The 19,702-nt window shown below is 39.8% G+C and overlaps 1 protein-coding gene across 8 annotated transcripts in view; it reads left to right on the forward strand.

Annotated features, from left to right (window-relative positions):
* BCAS3 (BCAS3 microtubule associated cell migration factor) overlaps positions 1-19,702 on the forward strand; it is a 1,369,778-nt gene that overhangs the window by 154,943 nt on the left and 1,195,133 nt on the right. For all 8 annotated transcript variants that reach the window (XM_089676635.1, XM_089676630.1, XM_089676633.1 and 5 more), the window contains exon 9: positions 11,404-11,480. In XM_089676635.1, coding sequence (XP_089532761.1) covers positions 11,404-11,480 — 77 coding nt within the window. The remainder of the gene's footprint in view (positions 1-11,403; positions 11,481-19,702) is intronic.

Here is a 19,702-nt window from a genome sequence, read left to right on the forward strand (position 1 = left end):
TTTCCCTGCTTATATGCAGGCTCTGTCCTTGTAGTGTGTTAACTGCATGGGTAAATAGAGGCTTGAAGGCTGTTTTGCTAGGTGATCAGCAGGTAGTTAACATCCTTAACGTCCAACCTGGCAGGGATTTGCAGTAATTTTGTATACTAAAATCTGTTGCAATCCCTGTGTTAAGCATGGACCATCCCTTCATATTTTATTTTACACTGAAATAGAAAATGGCGTGGGTAGCACTGATAGAATAAATTTGACGTGGATTTCATGCCTAATTGACAGTAAAAGAACACTGCTGCATATCCCCACCAGATTCGACCTGGCGTACAGGATGTGAACTGCCTGAAACAGTTCTGTCTTTCTTTACCTTAAAAAAAAAAAAATGTGCATTTATTATTTTTTAGCAAAAGGCGAACTTATCCTTTAACTCAAATGCACAGTTATTTGCTCGGGGGTCTCTGCAAGGGGCCAAAATAACTCATTGCAGACCACAGGGAAGTATGGCAGCAAGAAAGGCAAGAAATAGCCTCATTTACATTTACTGTGGTACACTACAAGCCACTCAACAATCCAATCAGGCTGACTTTTCTTGACACTTCTGATCTCAATACTTCTTCCAGGTCGATGGTTCAGAAAGTTATAGGGTTAGCGAAACAGCCAGACAACTAGTATTTTCAAAAGAAGGTCAGCATTGACAGCTTTTCTTTCATGGCATGTGTAATTTAATTTCTTCACAAAGTAAAATTCTACATTATGTATCAGATCAATTAGTCTTGTTAAAACTTGCCTATTCGTTTGTAGCTGTGGTCTATGAGACATTATCCTTACTGCAATCCCATGGGATGCCTGTAAATAAAATAGTGCCTATTGTTCTATATTTACATTGTTTGTTTACAATGCCTTGTAAGCCTTTTCCATATGTTTCTCAAGAAAATAAACAAAAAGTTTACAAAACTATAGATTCCTTTTCACGATTAAGCTTATGGACGTGTGATGTTGACAGATGGTGCTGGAATTGTGCCTTCATTAGTTATAGGTAGGAAACACTTTTGAATTAAATTGAGCAATGTTTTACAATTCTTACTGATAGGTATTACTATGCAGTTTTTAATTGCATATGAAGCAGATTGTTCTTTAAAGGAACTAGCAAGGGAATTTTGTATAGAATAGGTGTGGGTGCTTTTTATAGCATCCATAGAAAAATGACAACTGGGTTCTGGCAGTACTTCTAGTATTATATTCTAGTTTTTGATTTTAGTCTTAGGCTGGCCATATGCTGGCATCTGGCTGAATGAAAAAAAATTACAGATTCCTCCATGCATACAAGCAAGGTAGATGAAGAAATTCCCCCCACTGGAACATTGCTTCTGTCTGAACACACTGATCAGTGGCTGTAGGCCCTGATCTACAAAAGGTTTCTAGGATGTCTTTTCAACAGAAGCCATCAATCAATCGTTGAGTTGGAAGGCCACACACTGATTGAAAATTCAGCCAGTCCCTGCTGAAGCTGCTGAGTTTCAATCCATGTGTGGCCAGCTTTAGTTGAGGAATGAGCATGGTATCTGTAAGCTTCATGGTCTTAATGCAATTTAAAAATAGAAATTAGAGTTTATAAGTTGAAAATCAGTTTAGTTATTGGTAATTAACATTACTCTTCTGAAAATTAAGGCAGCTCTAAAATAATACTACTTTAATTATTTAATCGGTATTTACTAATAACTAACTTTTCTTGGAGATATAGCATGGGTAGATTAGTTAAGAGTGTGTGGCATCTGGTACAATGGTAACAGGCCTAAGGATAGTGGGGGCAATTCAATAAAGCATTTGCAACACTTTTTTGGCATTTTGAAGTCAGTTTTAGGTATTGTCTGAAACCGATTCACATACACCTTACTGGCAGTTACATGAATCCGTTGCAAGCTGAGCCATTTGTTGCACTGATGGAAGACTGATTTCTAATGAATGTCTTTGACATCTGTATGAATTCCAGGAATTTCCTTTGAAAGCAGTTGTAACCTTAGATTTTTTTATTTCAAATAACAAACATGTTATACTTACCTGGTCTGTGCACTGACTACCATATCTTCTCAAAGCTATCGAAGTCTGAGATTGCAACATTTTCCACCTTCTTTTGCAGTACTTTAGAACTGTATTAGCCGTCTTTAGAGATGCATTTCATTAGCACTTTTTGGAGCTGTTCTGTTAGAGTACAAGTGACAGGTCACATTTTCCATTATTACCTAGAGCTGTATTAACATTATGACTTTGCAGCAAGTAGGAAATGACAAAGGAAATGGAGACAGAGGGGTTGATTCATCAAGCTCCATATCATGGGAGTTACTACCGGAACAGTCACATTAACTGAACTTGATCAATTTTCCCCAGGAGAATAATAAAACCATGAGGACAGCATTTTCTTCTATATTGAGCGAGCATCCAAGATCTAAATTTGTAAATGTGATAACTGCCAAACTGTTCCTTTGCACAAAACAGGAAATGTAAACCTTACACAAAATGTAAGAACACCTAATGTGAAAATACATAAACATAAATCACTTTGAAAATATGCCTCTTCCTTAACAATTATTCATCCTCCATGGCAGATGAAAACGTTTAAGATATAACACACTTGTACATACTTCATCATATGCACATGAATGAACAGGCATGTTTCATATTTAACAATATGCACCAACCAAGTTTGTGGGAAAAAACCCATTCAAACATTTGTGTTCTAGATGTAAACTAAAGCTGTTGGTATATAATACAATCTTCTTTAGATTTGACAACTATCTTGTATGAGGTCTACTTAAATTTCATGTAAACACAAATATTAAAATTGTGTAAGTAACCTTTTTACTGAGGAGGAGGAAACTCACAATCTTAGCAATAACAACTATGATTTTTTTAAATAAAGGTCTGTACACTTAATGTCACCAAAGACAGGTATGCTCAGTGATTGATACTACAGTAGCACTCTTCAAGAGACAGGGATTCTTTTAGTTTGCATATTACAGTTTTAGACAATTTAACACTTTTCAATATAGGGTTTAATAATGAAAAAAGTAAAAATGATGCAAATAAAATATTTACAAAAACAAAGATATTACAAAGTAGCAAAGAGAACAAGTAAGAGCAAGACAAGGAGGTGAAAAAAGGGTGAATACTTCAGTCAGGGGTGAGCAAGGTGTTGTTGGCTCTCATAGCTTGATAGATGTCCCTTGCTTGATGGTACAGGAGAGCTGTCAACTTTTGGAGCAGTCTCTTTTTCTCTGGCATCAAAGGGGACCATCTGACCAATCAGATTTTATGAATTGTGTAGTTGAAATGTTGAGTTGTGCAGGGCAAGGGTCTCCAAAAGGTCACTGCAAGCCTGAGTGCTTTACGATCCCCATTTTTTGGCATGCTGTGTGTTGTTATTGCTTTAATTGTCCTACAAACCATGGGTGACACAGCTGAAGGATTTTGTCATAGTTTTACGATAGGTCAGAGTGAAGTGTTAATCTGTAGATTTTTTTTATGGTCAGCAGACATCCTGCCAGACTCAATTGGCTCTTTAAAGCTCTGAAAAGGCCTGTGTGCTGTGTCTGCTGTCCCTAAGTTGAGATAGCAGACTCTTTTGAAATGTATTAAAAGTTAAGGGTATGAATTCCATGAATTTCAGGAGGAGGGAGGGGGTAAGATAACTGGGCTATGCCTTTTCTCGTGACAAATGGCTGAGACCTGAACAAAATGGATGTTGCCTACAGCTTTTATGTGCCTAATGTGCACAACCATTACAACACTCTCCACCCCATCCCAGGGCCCAAAAGCTAGTGGAGATTACTTGAGTATTGGTATTTATTACAATGTTTTCCAACTTCTAGAGGCATTCCACAGGTCTGGTACTGTATATGCATAGTTACATTGGTCCAATGTAACTATGTAAAAATGCCATACCTGGAATTATTAACCACTTTCCAACTAGTCATTGCACATAAATGGCATGATGGAAACTTCCTGGATGTGGATGGACATACCTGTAGCTCCTCCCGTGCCCGCCACTTGTGCATGGCCACTAGGGCATTCATCGGCATGACCTGTGGTCACTGTGTCATGCAGATCACAGATCAGAGTACTAATGAAATTGTCCCTGTACCATGTGATTGCTGTTACCAATCAGAGATTACACTTGTAAACAAAGGCTGCATCATGTAAACACATGAAGGCTGCATTATGTAAACACATGCAACCTTTGTTTACAATTGTAATATCTGTCAGTACATGATACAAGCTTTATTTGGTGTGTAAGTCTAAGTATGCTTATACTGTGTGTTAGGAATATCTTGTTAATAGACAACTTTGCATAAAAAAAAAATCTTTTTTCATTGTACAAGGTTGCATGACTGAGTAATTGTCATTCAAAGTATGAGAAGTGGTTAATGATCAAAAGTCATAATTTTAGAACCAGTGAGATGTTCCATACGCTGCATGATAAAATGTACAACCAAATTGAAACATATGTAGTAATTTCAACTGAGTTTATACAGAGACAGTAAAATCATATTGAATTATGGTTGTGTCAGGAATGATGAACCAGGTGGAGACAGAAAGTGCAGTTAAAATCACACCTTTAATGAAATCGCAAATATAACATAGATCAGGAACGTAGTCAAAACAGAAGCCAGGGTTTGGTGACAGAGTGGGTTATCAGATGAGCCAGAGTCAGGAAACCAGAAGTCAGCGTAGTCAGGAGCCAAAAATCAGGAACAGAAATCAGAAGAGAATCAGCCAGACCGATTTGTACATAGAAACACACTGTATATCAGACAGAGGGTAAACCCGGCCACAAGAAGGAATGGCACCAGGTTGAAGATCAATTGTGCAGTCATAAGGCTGATGTGGAAGCAAAATACCGGCCTGACCTTTGTCAAAGACATCAGAGAATTCTCGGTACTCCTCTGGCAAGGAAGAGACTGAAAATGTGCAGAAGACCCTACTCACTTTCTGAAAACAAATATTAGTGCATTGTGGCAGCCATGACAGAACCTCAGCTCTATGCCAATCAAATGAAGGATTGTGCTTCTGAAACAGGGATAACCAATGACAACTGGGTAATGAACTGAGGAAATGACTTGGAATTGGATTATCTCAGGGTAAAGAGCCCCTACAGCCATGGTCAATGGAGCAGTTTCATGGGTCACATGGACAGGCTGTAGAGGTCTCCCCTCAATAGCAAGTGGGGAGGCACGAGGCTGCAGCGATATCTTGTGCTTCAACATGAAGGCACTATCTATGCACAAGCCTGAAGCCCCAGAATCGATTAGTGCCTCCATCAATGAAAAATGCAGACCAGGAAAGGGTAACTAGAACTAGAGACTTATCTCTAAAGCTAGCTGGGGATGCAAAGATGCTACCTAAGGTCTGTCCCCTACAGGACCTCAGGTGCATGTGTTTCCTGGACAGATTGGACAAGACTTCAATAAGTGACCTGATGGCCACACTAAAGGCACAATCTCTCTCTTCTCCTAACGGCCCTCTCTTTGGCAGAAAAAAGTGTGAAGCGCAGCTGCATTTGCGCTACTTCACTGGAGGACTTGGGCCAAGGAGGCATGGGAGGTGAGGGGGGCATGGGTGGGAATGCAAAGCTTGGAGCCAAACTCACAGGAGGCCTTCACAAGTGCTCATTAAAGGAAGGTCTCTCTTGGAGTCTGCTATCAATGAGAATAGCAAACGAGACCAACTCCTCAACATTCTTCGGTATATTTGGAGTTGTAATCTCATCTTTAATGTTATCAGAGAGGCCATGGGAAAAAGTAGCTACGAGATCCTCATTGTTCCAACCAGCCTCTGCTGCCAGAGTACGGAATTCAGTAGCATAGTTGGCAACAGTTCTCGTACTCTGTTTAATGGACATGAGGTTCTTGGCAGCACAGGTGGAGCGTATCAGAGGCAGCTGCGTGAACCAAGATAGAAGCAGCGGCAGGGGTGGCTTGCAACACTAGTTGTACTGGAGCAGCTGGGGTAGGAGGTTCCAGATGAGCAGTTCAGATTAAGAGCATTTGTAAAGCTATGGCAAACTAATGCAAGCGGTGGTCCTTCTTGTCCAATCTGGGAAAAATATTGCGACTAGGTGGATTGTCATCTTCTGAATTAATTTCCCTTGCGTAATGCCAGGAACCATGAGCCAGGTGGAGACAGAAAGTGCAGTTAAAATCACACCTTTAATGAAATAGCAAATATAACATACACTATATTGACAAAAGTATTATCATTGGATTCATGTGTTCCAATCACCTCCATGGCCACAGGTGCATAAAATCAAGCACCTAGGCATGCAGACTGCTTCAACAAACATTTGAGAAAGAATGGGTCACTCTGGTACCATGATAGTTTGCCACCTGTGCAATAAGTCCATCTGTGAAATTTCCTTTCTATTAAATATTCCACTGTCAGTGGCATTATATCAAAGTGGAAACAACTGGGAACAACAGCAACTCAGCCACGGAGTGGTAGGCCATGTTAAATGAAAGAGCAAGGTCGATGCGTGTGGAAGCGCACAGTGCGCAGAAGTCGCCAGCTGTCTGCAGAATCGTTAGCTAAAGACCTCCAAACTTCATGTGGCCTTCAGATTAGCACAATAGTGCATAAAGAGCTTCATGGAATGGGTTTCTATGGCCGAGCAGCTGCATTCAAGCCTTACTTCGCCAAGTACAATACAAAGTGTCGGATGCAGTGGTGTAAAGCACGCTGCCACTGGACTCTAGGGCAGTGGAGACTTGTTCTCTGCAGTGACGAATCATGCTTCTCTGTCTGCAATCTATTGGACGTGTCTGGATTTCGCAGTTGCCAAGAGAATGGTACTTGTCTGACTGCATTGTGCCAAGTGTAAAGTTTGGTGGAGGGGGGATTATGGTGTGGGATTGATCTCCAGGAGTTGGGCTTGGCCCCTTAGTTGCAGTGAGGGGAACTTTTAAGGTGTCAGTATACCAAGGCATTTTGGATAATTTCATGCTCCCGACTTTGTGGGAACAGTTTGGATATGGCTCCTTTCTGTTCCAACATGACTGCACCAGTGCACAAAGCAAGGTCCATACAGACATGGATGAGCTAGTTTGGGGTGGAGGAACTTGACTGGCCTGAACCTCAGTCCTGACCTCAACCGATAGAACACCTTTGGGATGAATTAGAGTGGAGACTGCGAGCCAAGTGTTCTCGTCCGACATCAGTGCCTGACCTCACAAATGCATTTCTGGAAGAATGGTCAAACATTCCCATAGACACACTCCTAAACCTTGTGGGCAGCCTTCCTATAAGAATTGAAGCTGTTGTTATAACTGCAAAGGTTGGGCCAACTCAATATTGAACCCTACGGACTAAGACTGGGATGCCATTAAAGTTCATGTGTGCGTAAAGGCAGGTGTCCCAATACTTTTGGCAATATAGTGTAGATCAGGAAAGTAGTCAAAACAGAAGCCAGGGTTTGGATGCCAGAGCGGGTTCTCAGATGAACCAGGGTCGGGGAACCAGAAGTTAGCATAGTCAGGAGGCAAGAATCAGAAGAGAAGTCAGCCAGACAAAGTTATACACAGGAAAACAGGCAGGAACAGACTGGAAATCATAGACCACGCAATGACAAGGAGGAAATGAGCTAAGCTGCTAAAATAGCAAAAAAGGCTGGCTGTAGGCTGGACTAATGAGGTAGGTAATGGTATCCAGGTGAGTCATCGTGGATGCAATGAGGTGCTGGTAATTAACCGACAGCTGTTCTGCTTCTGAGCACTGAAAGAAAAGAGCTGCTTGCTAAGTAGCAGGAGTCCAGCCCTGACAGGTTGTCCATATTTACCTCACCCCCCACAAGGCTGTGACAAACTGGGAGCTTGGCTTCAGAGCAATTACTTTTTGATTCTATCCATGTATTCCTGTAGAGGTTCCAGTAAAGGATACAGGTGGGTGTTCAAACACAACTCCACTTTCTCAAAGCTGAATATCCTGTTTTGATCTTATTACACCTTAAGCTTTTGTGGATTTTGATTGCTAAAAACAGTTGCAAAGTAAAATCTCATTGGTACTATGGGTTAAGGAACAAAATTGCTTCTTTTGAACTTCTTTGTATAATAAGCCTGTTCTAGAAATTATTTTATACCATTTGGAGATAAAAAGAAAAGAAAGAAATAGAAAAACTATATAGAGCGCATAAGAGAGAAGAGAAAACAAAGAATTGTGCTCTAATCACAATGTGGTATTCATTTTGCAGTTATTGAAAAAAATGATCTATCAGCTGGCAGTGGTGAATTGTATTACATAGGTTCACACAATAATATTGAAATAAAAAAAATAATCCGAACCAGGCACATGGGTGAGTGTATGAAACCTGGACAATATAATAAGATTATTGGCACCTCACATGCTCATCCTAAACAATATGAGAAAAACCCATACATCTTAATATACAGTAGATGTGTTCCATGTTAAAGCAGAGCTCCACCCAAAAGGGGAAGTTCTGCTTTAAGTACTGGTCCCCTGCTCCCCATAGGGAATTGGCACCTTTTTGGGAGCGGGTACCCGATTTTGACAAGTACCCTCTCCCACTTCTGCGATCACCTAGGTCAGTGGTGGGCAACCTTTTTTTTCAACTGTGCCAAATCTCGCCAAAACCACGATTGAAATTTATTTTGAGAGCCACATTTTTAAAACTGAAAATACATCCCCCATATAGTAATTCATCCCCCATATAGTAATTCATCCCCCATAGTAATTCATCCCCCATATAGTAATTCATCCCCCATAGTAATTCATCCCCCATATAGTAATTCATCCCCCATAGTAATTCATCCCCCATATAGTAATTCATCCCCCATAGTAATTCATCCCCCATATAGTAATTCATCCCCCATATAGTAATTCATCCCCCATATAGTAATTCATCCCCCATAGTAATTAATCCCCCATATAGTAATTCATCCCCCATAGTAATTCATCCCCCATATAGTAATTCATCCTCCATAGTAATTCATCCCCCATATAGTAATTCATCCCCCGTAGTAATTCATCCCCCATATAGTAATTCATCCCCCCTATAGTAATTCATCCCCCCTATAGTAATTCATTCCCCATATTGTGTCAATTCACTTACCTTTGCTCCGCGCGTTCCTCTCGCCGTGTTCCCGCGCCGTTCCGGTCTTCAGGGCGGACTGTGAGAGGAGAGGAGTTTGTCACGTTGCCCCGCCTACATCCTGACAGCCAATGTTTGCCACGCTCCGCGGGCCGGATTAAAAGGTCCGCCGGGCCGTATGCGGGCCGTAGTTTGCCCATTGCTGGGCTAGCTGCAGAGTCCTGACTTTTGGGGAGGCCGCCCGAGAGGAGGGAGGGGAGCGGGCGCCCGGCACACAGAAGAGCCGCATTAATGCGTGTAAAGAGCCGCATGTGGCTCGCGAGCCGCGGCTTGCCGACCACTGACCTAGGTGATCAGAATGGGAAGTTGTCATCCCTTCTCCTTCCCCATAGTCTTCTGGGACAGGTGACAGCCTCAAGCTGTCACAGCCGAGTGCCCACATGTAGGATGGTGGGGAATGAGGACGGCCGGTGAAACCGGCTGCAGTGAGTACACTGCTGGATCGTGGGACAGGTGAGGGGCAGTTTTTTAAATGTCAGAAGCTACAGTTATTTTTTTCTCTTTGACTGGATCTCCTCTTTAATATTTTTGAATAATATTGAGATCAAGATATTCTGGAGGTCAGGAAAGAGCAAATCTAAATATTTTGCCAGTGTAAGAAATTTGTAGACATTTTTAACATTTTTGATGGGATTGCTTCAAAAAATATTGGTCTCAGGTATACCAAATGGTTTAGGAGCTTAAACAGCTATATAAGGTTATGCACTGCAAAGGAGTCCGCACCAATAACTTACATTTTTACTGCAGCCTAAGAAATAGTTGCCAACACTTAATGTCCCCTGTGCTGTCTTGGATGATATTTTGTGTAAAATATTCTGCCCTTTCAAAAGGGTTAGGTGATAAAATAGAACAACGTGGACACTACTGATAAATAGTTACTCCCTAGACTTTGATTAGTCTCTCATGACTATTAATTCCAGTAATATTAATTATTAGTACATTTTGCAGGTGTTGACAGTGTACCCAGTATGTTCCTCCAGTTGCACATCATCCTTTCTTATTATCCTTTCTTGCTCTCTCACTTCTCTTCTATGTCTGCTTTCAGGTTTTTATTGCTCTTTAACTTTATTGCCTTACTAGTCATAGCACATATCCTAGACTAGGATTACTATATGCCAAGAAGTTGGGGGTGTATTATATGAAGTTGGTATGTAATTTGTATTTCATGGAATATTTACGTGTTAAATTTAAATTTAAATCCCTTTAAATTGGTCATGTCAGACTGGTGTTAAATCTTAGGCATACAGCCCTTTTGCTCTTTATCTCTAGCCTTCAGTGAAGATTAAAAAAATTAACAATAAGTTACACTTCCCTATGTAATATTGAAGCTAAATTCTTCAGGAAATGTTTATGGACCCTTTCTTTTGTATTAAATATTGTAAGTTGCAATCTTACTATAATGTTATAGCATTATTAAACCCAAAAGCAAAAAATATATTACTGTGTATTGCAGCTTGCCTGTGCTTAGATGTGATGGCTGCATTTGTTTCCTTTATTAGGCTTTTTTTCCTTTACTTTCATCTGGTGATCCAACCAAGTCTATTGTTTTCCCACAGAACAAGCTCTCCTACAAATGTAGCAGTTAGAGTGTTGAGACAAACCGTTTACAGCTGACGGGGGTGCTTATGATGCTCAGCTTTTATTTACTCATGTAAAACCTTTATCCCAAAAGAAATAAACTATTGTATCTGCTTGTGTAACTGCATTGTGAGTTGGAGTTTAGCTTAAACGTGTTATTGTATCTAAATCTGCTAGTACATGTAACACTCCTCCCCCACACACTGACATTGCTAATGTCCAAAGGTGCTTCTGTGCTCCTTCTTTGAGAGTGGGGGCACTCTAATGCAGGAGGTGTGTTACTGGCCAGATCACCAGCTGAAAACCGAGGGGAAAAAAGCTTAAAAAAAGAAAACTAATACAGCCACCACATCTAATGATTTGTAAACTGAAATATATTATGTTTTTGGTTTTGGGTTAAATACCTCTTTAAGTTCAATAGTAGTATGGTCTTGTTCTGGAATTAAGTTGATACAGACCTCAGTTGACATAATGCAGCTATCTTGAAGATTGTGTTCTCCCAGTTTGGCCCTCTTGTTTCATCTTTGACATGTCTGTTTTATAAAATTACATAGTAGCAAAATGTTTTCTGTCATGTCTGCTAACAATATGCAAACCTTTATGTTATGTAAAGATGCTGGTTTTCTACATATGGGGAGTAGTCATTGCTTCTAACACCTGCATTTGTTTACTTACAGGGTACTTGTGGTAGTTCTACAAGAGAAGATTGCTGCTTTTGACAGCTGTACATTCACAAAGAAGTTCTTTGTAACAAGTAAGCTTCTTGAGTTTGTAGACTAAGCATTTAAAGCACAGTATCTAAAACAAAAATTCTGAGCCATTGTGTAATCCTTTAGTTTTTTACATTTATTATGTTCATTACTAAAAAAAAACAAAACATTGTTTTAGTCAGGTGAAACATTATATATACATATTTTATATATACAGCCAGCAAATGAAGTTCCAGTCTGCTTTTGATATAACTCGCCAGACCACTCCTTACTGCTACTGAGCCTGTTTACAGAGCTCAGTAGGTCAAACTCAAATTACACATATAGCTAAATATGTCAGTGGAGTGACTAATCTTCCACTTCCTCCTTGTTCTGTACAGACTTTAAATGAGAGAGAAACAGTCTAAAATGAAACTGCTTCTGCTATGCTTCTTTTCCACTCACAATTCATTTCTTGGAAGTGTACCATAACATTTAAGGCTACAAAACACGCTTGTAAGTCTTGTACATAGGGACAGCAATATGCTTTATACATACCGGCAACAATATGGAAAAGAGCAATGTACACCAGACATTTAAAAAATATTTGCAAATTTTTCAACAAGCTTCAAGCAACTTTGTTGAAACCAGTAACCTTGAGTTCCATTATTGGGAAGTTAAAGTGTTACTAAACCCATAACAGTAAAATCAGTCTGCATTGTGTAAAAAGGCTGTTTGATCCTTTCTTATCTGCCCCTCCTCTTGTTGAAATGACCACCTGATACAGACTGAATCCATAGTCGCATGCACATGCTCAGTTTGGTGTGTATTGCTAGAGATTTTTTTTTCTCTTGGGAGAGTGCATATGATCAGTACAGGACCAATCAGCACTGTCCAAACAGAGGGTCAGAGGTTTCACATCCTCCTAGAAAGAAAACTCCAACAAGCTTTAACCAGTGCTCTGCTGGACACAGAAGTCACAAGACTGCTCTTACTCCTGATGAGAAAAGGTATTTAGCAGTTTATTTTTACTAAAATAATTGCATTTCCATGTTCTGTGTACTGTGGGAGACCAGATATAGTGAATGCAGGGTCCTGGGTTTAGTAACACTTTAATGAAGCTCTTAAGCATGCTTCTAGCAGGCTTCAGTAGGCTTTCAACAAGCTTAAACTAGTAAACATACATATACAGTATATATAATTGCTCTAGGCAGTTATATGTTAATGTTTCTCAATTCTCCCCTAAAGTGATTGGCTTCATTAAGCCCTGTTGGGGAGAAGCATGTCAGAGAAGTAGGAGAGGGTCTTGGTGTGAGCGTTGTGCTATACTCTGGCTTTATAAGTTTGCATTTTTTGCAATAAAGGTCATTGGATGTCAAATAAAAAACTGTGGAAGTGCAACCTGTTTGTGTCAAGCTTTAAGTGGGACTAAAGCCTTCTAAAGCCTTTTAGCAATTGTTTAAAGTGACTATCAGCAATCGCATTAATATCTGTATTAAACATCCTCAAGCTTATAAAGGCTTTAAACATTTCACTGTAGCTGCTGGGAGTCTGTTTACATGAGTCAAGCCAATTGCTGGCTTTTTACTGGAAGTGATTCGGGTGGCAATCATTTGTTGTCACAACCCGGCATGGAAAAACAAAATCCCCAGTGGCCAGTTTCAGAGATTAAGGAGGAATTGCTCCAAACTTTGTGATCATCAAGAACTAGGTAACCTTCTGTCCCCCAAGGTGCTCGAAAAAGGTTACCCCTCTACCCTTATTAATGATGCCTTTACCAGACATAGGGCTACCCCAAAAACCACTAGAACATGAGCCTGTGCCCAGCCAAATTCCATCAGGTTTGTCACAGGTTTCAATATGGCACACTGTAAGATTACTAAGGTTATACGCAAGCATTGGCATATATTACAGCTAGATCCCCGATTAGCTCCTAGTTTCCCACATACTCCCCAAGTGACTTTCAGAAAGGCCCGTACCCTTAATAATATCCTAGCCCTGAGCAAGCTCTCCTTGTCTCCTCATAACAAACATGACATCTGTTCCTACTTTGATAATAGAATTGGTATCTATAACTTTAAAAAGAAGGAATTTCTTACTTGTCAGTTCATTACTCATGATAGGTCACAAGTCTCTGATTCCAAAGGCATTACTTATGACATCTATCAATTCATTACCTGTGCTACAGACCATGTGGTCTATGTGCTAACCTGTCTGTGCAAACTGTTGTATGTGGGCAGTACAATACGTCCCCTATGGAAACGGGTTGGTGAACATAGAAGACTTATAAAAGAGGGGTGCAATAAACACAGTGTCCCCAGGCACTTCTTACATCATCATAATAAGAATTTCAGTCTTCTAGAAGTTATTGTAGGAGGGAAACTTTTTGGATATTCAAATTTGGTTCTATGGTACCCAATGGCCCAATGAAGGTTTAGAGGTCCATAGTATCATTTAATATTGGATATTTATATTATATTCCAATTCAGTTTTTAGAATCATCTATATGATTTTCAATTTTAGCCCTTCTTTGTCTCCTCTTCCTGTGCTCATACATACACTGATGTGTCATTTATCTGTTTTTAATTATGATTTTCCCACATATATTAATATTTCAGTTACTGATATATTTATTTTATATATATATATATATATATATATATATATATATATATTTTTTTTTACATTTAATAATACAGATTTCTGGTTTTTCTCATATATATATATATATATACAGTCATGGCCGAAATTGTTGGCACCCTTGATATTTCTCCAGGAAATCATGTATTTCTCACGAAACGTATTGCATTAACACATGTTTTGCTATACACATGTTTATTCCCTTTGTGTGTATTGGGACAAAACAAAAAAAGGGAGGAAAGAAAGCAAATTCGACATAATGTCACACAAACCTCCAAAAATGGGCTGGACAAAAGTATTGGCACCCTTTCACAACTGCGGATAAATAAGAATGTTACAAGCATGTGATGCTCCTGTAAACTCACCTGGGGCAAGTAACAGGTGTGGGCAATATAGAAATCACACCTGAAAGCAGATAAAAAGGAGAGACGTTCACTTAACCTTTGCATTGTGTGTCTGTCTGTGCCACACTAAGCATGGACAACAGAAAGAGGAGACGAGAACTGTCTGAGGACCTGAGAACCAAAATTGTGGCAAAATATCAACAATCTCAAGGTTACAAGTCCATCTCCAGAGAACTAGATTTGCCTTTGTCCACAGTGCGCAACATTATCAAGAAGTTTGCAACCCATGGCACTGTAGCTAATCTCCCTGGTCGTGGACGGATGAGGAAAATTGATGAAAGATTGCAACGCAGAATAGTCCGGATGGTGGATAAGCAGCCCCAAACATGTTCCAAAGACATTCAAGCTGTCCTGCAGGCTCAGGGAGCATCAGTGTCAGCGCGAACTATCCGTCGACATTTAAATGAAATGAAACGCTATGGCAGGAGACCCAGGAGGACCCCACTGCTGACACAGAGACATAAAAAAGCAAGACTACAGTTTGCCAAAATGTACTTGAGTAAGCCAAAAGCCTTCTGGGAAAACGTCTTGTGGACAGATGAGACCAAGATAGAGCTTTTCGGTAAAGCACATCATTCTACTGTTTACCGAAAACGGAATGAGGCCTACAAAGAACAAAACACAGTACCTACGGTAAAATATGGTGGAGGTTCAATGATGTTTTGGGGTTGTTTTGCTGCCTCTGGCACTGGGTGCCTTGACTGTGTGCAAGGCATCATGAAATCTGAGGATTACCAAAGGATTTTGGGTCGCACTGTAGGGCCCAGTGTCAGAAAGCTGGGTTTGCGTCCAAGATCCTGGGTCTTCCAGCAGGACAATGACCCCAAACATACGTCAAAAAGCACTCAGAAATGGATGGCAAAGAAGCGCTGGAGAGTTCTGAAGTGGCCAGCAATGAGCCCAGATCTAAATCCCATTGAACACCTGTGGAGAGATCTTAAAATTGCTGTTGGGAAAAGGTGTCCTTCCAATAAGAGAGACCTGGAGCTGTTTGCAAAGGAAGAGTGGTCCAAAATTCCGGGTGAGAGGTGTCAGAAGCTTATTGATGGTTATAGGAAGCGACTGATTTCAGTTATGTTTTCCAAAGGGTGTGCAACCAAATATTAAGTTAAGGGTGCCAATACTTTTGTCCAGCCCATTTTTGGGGTTTTGTGTGACATTATGTCATATTTGCTTTTCTGCCTCTGTTTTATATTTGTTCCAATACATACAAAGGGAATAAACATGTGTATAGCAAAACATGTGTTAATGCAATACCTTTTTTGTGTGAAATACTTGATTTTCAGGAAAAATATCAAGGGTGCCAACAATTTCGGCCATGACTGTATATATATATATATATATATATATAAAAAAAAACATTCCCTATATTTACTTATTTATATATATATATATATATATATATATATTTATACTGTTGGATTTTGTTGTCGCCTATATACGTACAATATGGTTACTCTTAGTTATGGTGATATCATCATCCTCCTCTACTTTTTCAGGACATTGTTGTTATCAATTTTCTTCCTAGTTGTATCCTCATTGTGGTTTTTATACAAGATTTTTAATTCCCCTTTCTCCTCTTATCAAGAATAATATGTTTTATGATGCATTCCTTGTTTTTAATCTAATTATTATTGATTATGTTCTTATGATCCTTTATTTGATATGAGGGCCTTTCCGATATAGTACCCCCCCCCATATAGTGGATCCTGAATGATATATTGTGTATAAGTATTATGTATTTCCCTTGCCTGGTATACTTCCCTTATTGCCTTTTGAAATAAGCCTTTTGTGTTTTTCCCTTTGTTTTAAACTGGAAATATAGCCCCGGTCCTGTGTTAATTATAATTGTTTTTAAGGTGGGATGAGCTGTCTGCTCTAACCACATTTCCCTCCTGTTGTTAAGCCGACCCCATTGCCGTGCGGGTCTCCTATAAAATGGCCGCTTGCCAGACCTATCACTGACTTGAGAAAGCACGTGCGCGCGAAACGTGTTTTCCTGGCAACCAGCCTTCACTTCCTAGCTGCGACTTTATCGTGGGTTCCTCCCCTCCATCTCCCTGACATCACGGTGACGTCACGTGGTCCCTGCTTGACAGGCGTTCCTCTCCTCAACAGCTCCCCTCTGAGCAGACGGACCGTCCATCTGGATACCTGTCGTCTTAAATCCACAGGCTTGTGTATTATTTTATCTTGCTGTGCACCATCCTTGATTAAAGGTATGCCTCACTAAGAGGTGTTTTTATATGACTATGCATTCCACAGTGCCTGGCTCATGTTAGTACTCCCTGGATTCACTTATGTGATTTACTATGGCAGCAGTGGTTTCTTATCACTTATGACAGTTCTCATTTTCTCCCATGGGATGTGCCTTTTCGCTTATGACTACAGTGTTCTTGGAAAGAAAAATGGGGCTGACCTCTAATGTGTCTATTGGTACTGGACTTTGCTTTAGGTGATCCCCTAGGTCCCTATGATGAAACTTGTCAAGTCAGCTGCAGAGCTGACAGTGCTACCGTCTGATGGCGTCTATGTTTGTGTTTATGGGTAAAAATCCATGCACAATTGCTGACTTCAAACGCAGGGGCCAAAGAGCATTCTTCCTGGTGACTCCGTTGGATTTTAACCTGATTCTGTCATACCTCAAAGGCCTACTTTTGAACCTGTTGGGAATATCCCTCTTTTTATCCTTACTTGCAAGGCTGCCTTTCTTGTCATAATCACTTCTGCAAGGTGAGTTTCCGGGTTGAACACAATGTGCCTGAATACTTATACTGTGTCCTGTAATGTACTGGCCATCAGTAGATGGTGCTATTTAGAAATGTTAAATTTGCTCTTGAGCTGAAAGAAAAATCTGTCTCCTGGGGTAGATTTTTAGAGCTCAGTAAGATGCATTTAAGAGCCAGGAAGCTGCTGGTAGGATTGGTGAAAACAGGACTTATTTACGGTGACAAATCATGTTGGCATTTTGGAAGCTGTTGGGAGTACAAATATAAAATAAATATATACAAGAAAAAAAAAAGAACAGCAGACTGTAGCACAGTAGTATGGGCACAGTTTTTATCAAAAGACAATTGGCAACTTACTTTTAGATGTCGAAAAAAAAGCATGTCTCCATGATATAGATAGTAGTCTCCAAACTGCCGGGGCCGATTTGCTTCCTTTATCTGGTCCTTGGGCCATTGTTCCCCCCACTGTCAGCAACAGTGGGACATAGTTCCTGCTACTGACACTGACAACGAGGCACTATTCCTCCTACTGACACCAATGATGGGGCATTATTCCTCCCACTGACATCGATGATGGGGCACTGTACCTCCTGCTGACACCAAGAATGCAGCACTATTCCTCCCACTGACACCAAGGATGGGGTACTATTCCTCCCACTGACATCAAGGATGGGGTACTATTCCTCCCACTGACACCAAGGATGGGGCACTATTCCTCCCACTGACACCAAGGATGGGGTACTATTCCTCCCATTGACATCAACGATGGTGCACTATTCCTCCCACTGAGGCCAAAGTTGGGACATTGTTTACTCCCACTGACACCAAGACATATTCTACTCCTGCTATCCACAGTATGGCCCTCATAAAGTTTGAAGGCCAGCAAATTGGCCCTTTTTTTGGAAAGTTTGGAGACCCCTGATATAGATCACTGCTCTCCATAGGTCTGTAATGTGGATGGTCAGGATGCTGGATGATTTGAGGAAGAAACTGAAGGACTTTGAAATATGTAACCATGCCCCTCTGCTTATTGTTCCTCCCATGGGCACATCACTTCTTGTTCAGTGCTCCTGTGTTGTCCAGCCTGATTCTCGGCATTATCTGGCTCATCTTGCAGCTACATCTGATCCTGCTAGTACCCACAGCAGCATCCTGACCATCTACCTTGCAGACCAACGGAGAGCAGTGATCTATATCATGGAGACATGCTTTGTTTTCACATCTAAAAATTAATTGCCAGTTGTCTTTTAATAGAAGCTGTGCCCATAACACTGCACAGTCTAGCACTCCCTGCTGTTCTTTTTTATTTTCTCAGAGATACTTCACTGTTATGAGGAGCAACTGCAATCATGCACTCATTTACATGGACTTTTTTGGGGTTACGAAGGAATCTATAGATTCAGCTACTGCTTGTTCATTGTTTCTGCTTTTCCCTTTTTCACTATGAGTGGGAAGCTTTTGTCCTGTGCCATATGCTTGTCTTTAGTTTAAAAAAATAGTAGTACAAATATATATTTTGTATTAAAAGCACAGTTGTGCTTTTTTGAAAATATTTATTTGTGAAAACGTTTGCTGTAAAAACTTCTACCAATAGATGTCAGGTTTTCTCCACAAAATGTTTCTTTTGCATTTTTTTTAATCTAATTTTAAGCAGTCTTATCACTTCGAAACCTGTTCAGTAATTTCTTTCATTTTTTTGTCATTTGCTTTTCTTTGTGAAAAAAAGCATACTTGGTGAGATATTTTTTAATGAAAGCTGATAATGTTGTTTGGCAGAACATGTTTAATACTTAAACAGAATGATCAGTTTTGTAATACCAAAGTGCCAAATGTAGTGATGTACAGTTAGCAAAAGTAGTGCGATTTAAGGTCTAGTAAGATTAGTTTGTGGTTGGTTGTGATTTACATAAAAAAAATATATATATATATGTATATATAATTATAATTAATACATCAAATATAGGTTAAAGTTGGATGTTAAAAAACATACATTTAGCAAATTTATATTGAAATTTGCAAATGACAATAGTCACAAATGGCAGAACGTTACTAACTTTCACAAAGAGTTTGTGGTCATAAGATAGTATTAATGCTTTTCCTTTTTTTTTAATTGAAGCACAACTGCAAGCACTTTAAAACAAAATGCTTCCCACTAATTAATGAAGACTATAATTCTTCTTTAGGGCTTATTCAGAAGAGCATAACTTTTTCACAACATCAAGCTTTTTCAAAAACTGGAAGCAAGATACTAAGTCTCCTTAATTTTTATTGATTTTCACAAAATACACAGTATAGCAGATATAAATTGCAGATACAGGACCAGGGAACAAATTATTTATACAGTGGTAGTAAGTTAGAGGAAGAAGAAAAAGCAAAAACAAGACTTTTGTCCATAATACAAAAATCTTGAAAAGGGAGAAATAAGAAGCAATGAAGAGTGATGCATCATACAGTTAGGTCCATATATATTTGGACACAGGCACAGTTTTCATACTTTTGGCTCTGTATGCCACC

This window comes from Staurois parvus, unplaced genomic scaffold, assembly GCF_062004578.1.
Source record: "Staurois parvus isolate SC_StPar_1 unplaced genomic scaffold, SC_StPar_1.0 ptg000172l, whole genome shotgun sequence".
NCBI classification, from domain to species: domain Eukaryota; kingdom Metazoa; phylum Chordata; class Amphibia; order Anura; family Ranidae; genus Staurois; species Staurois parvus.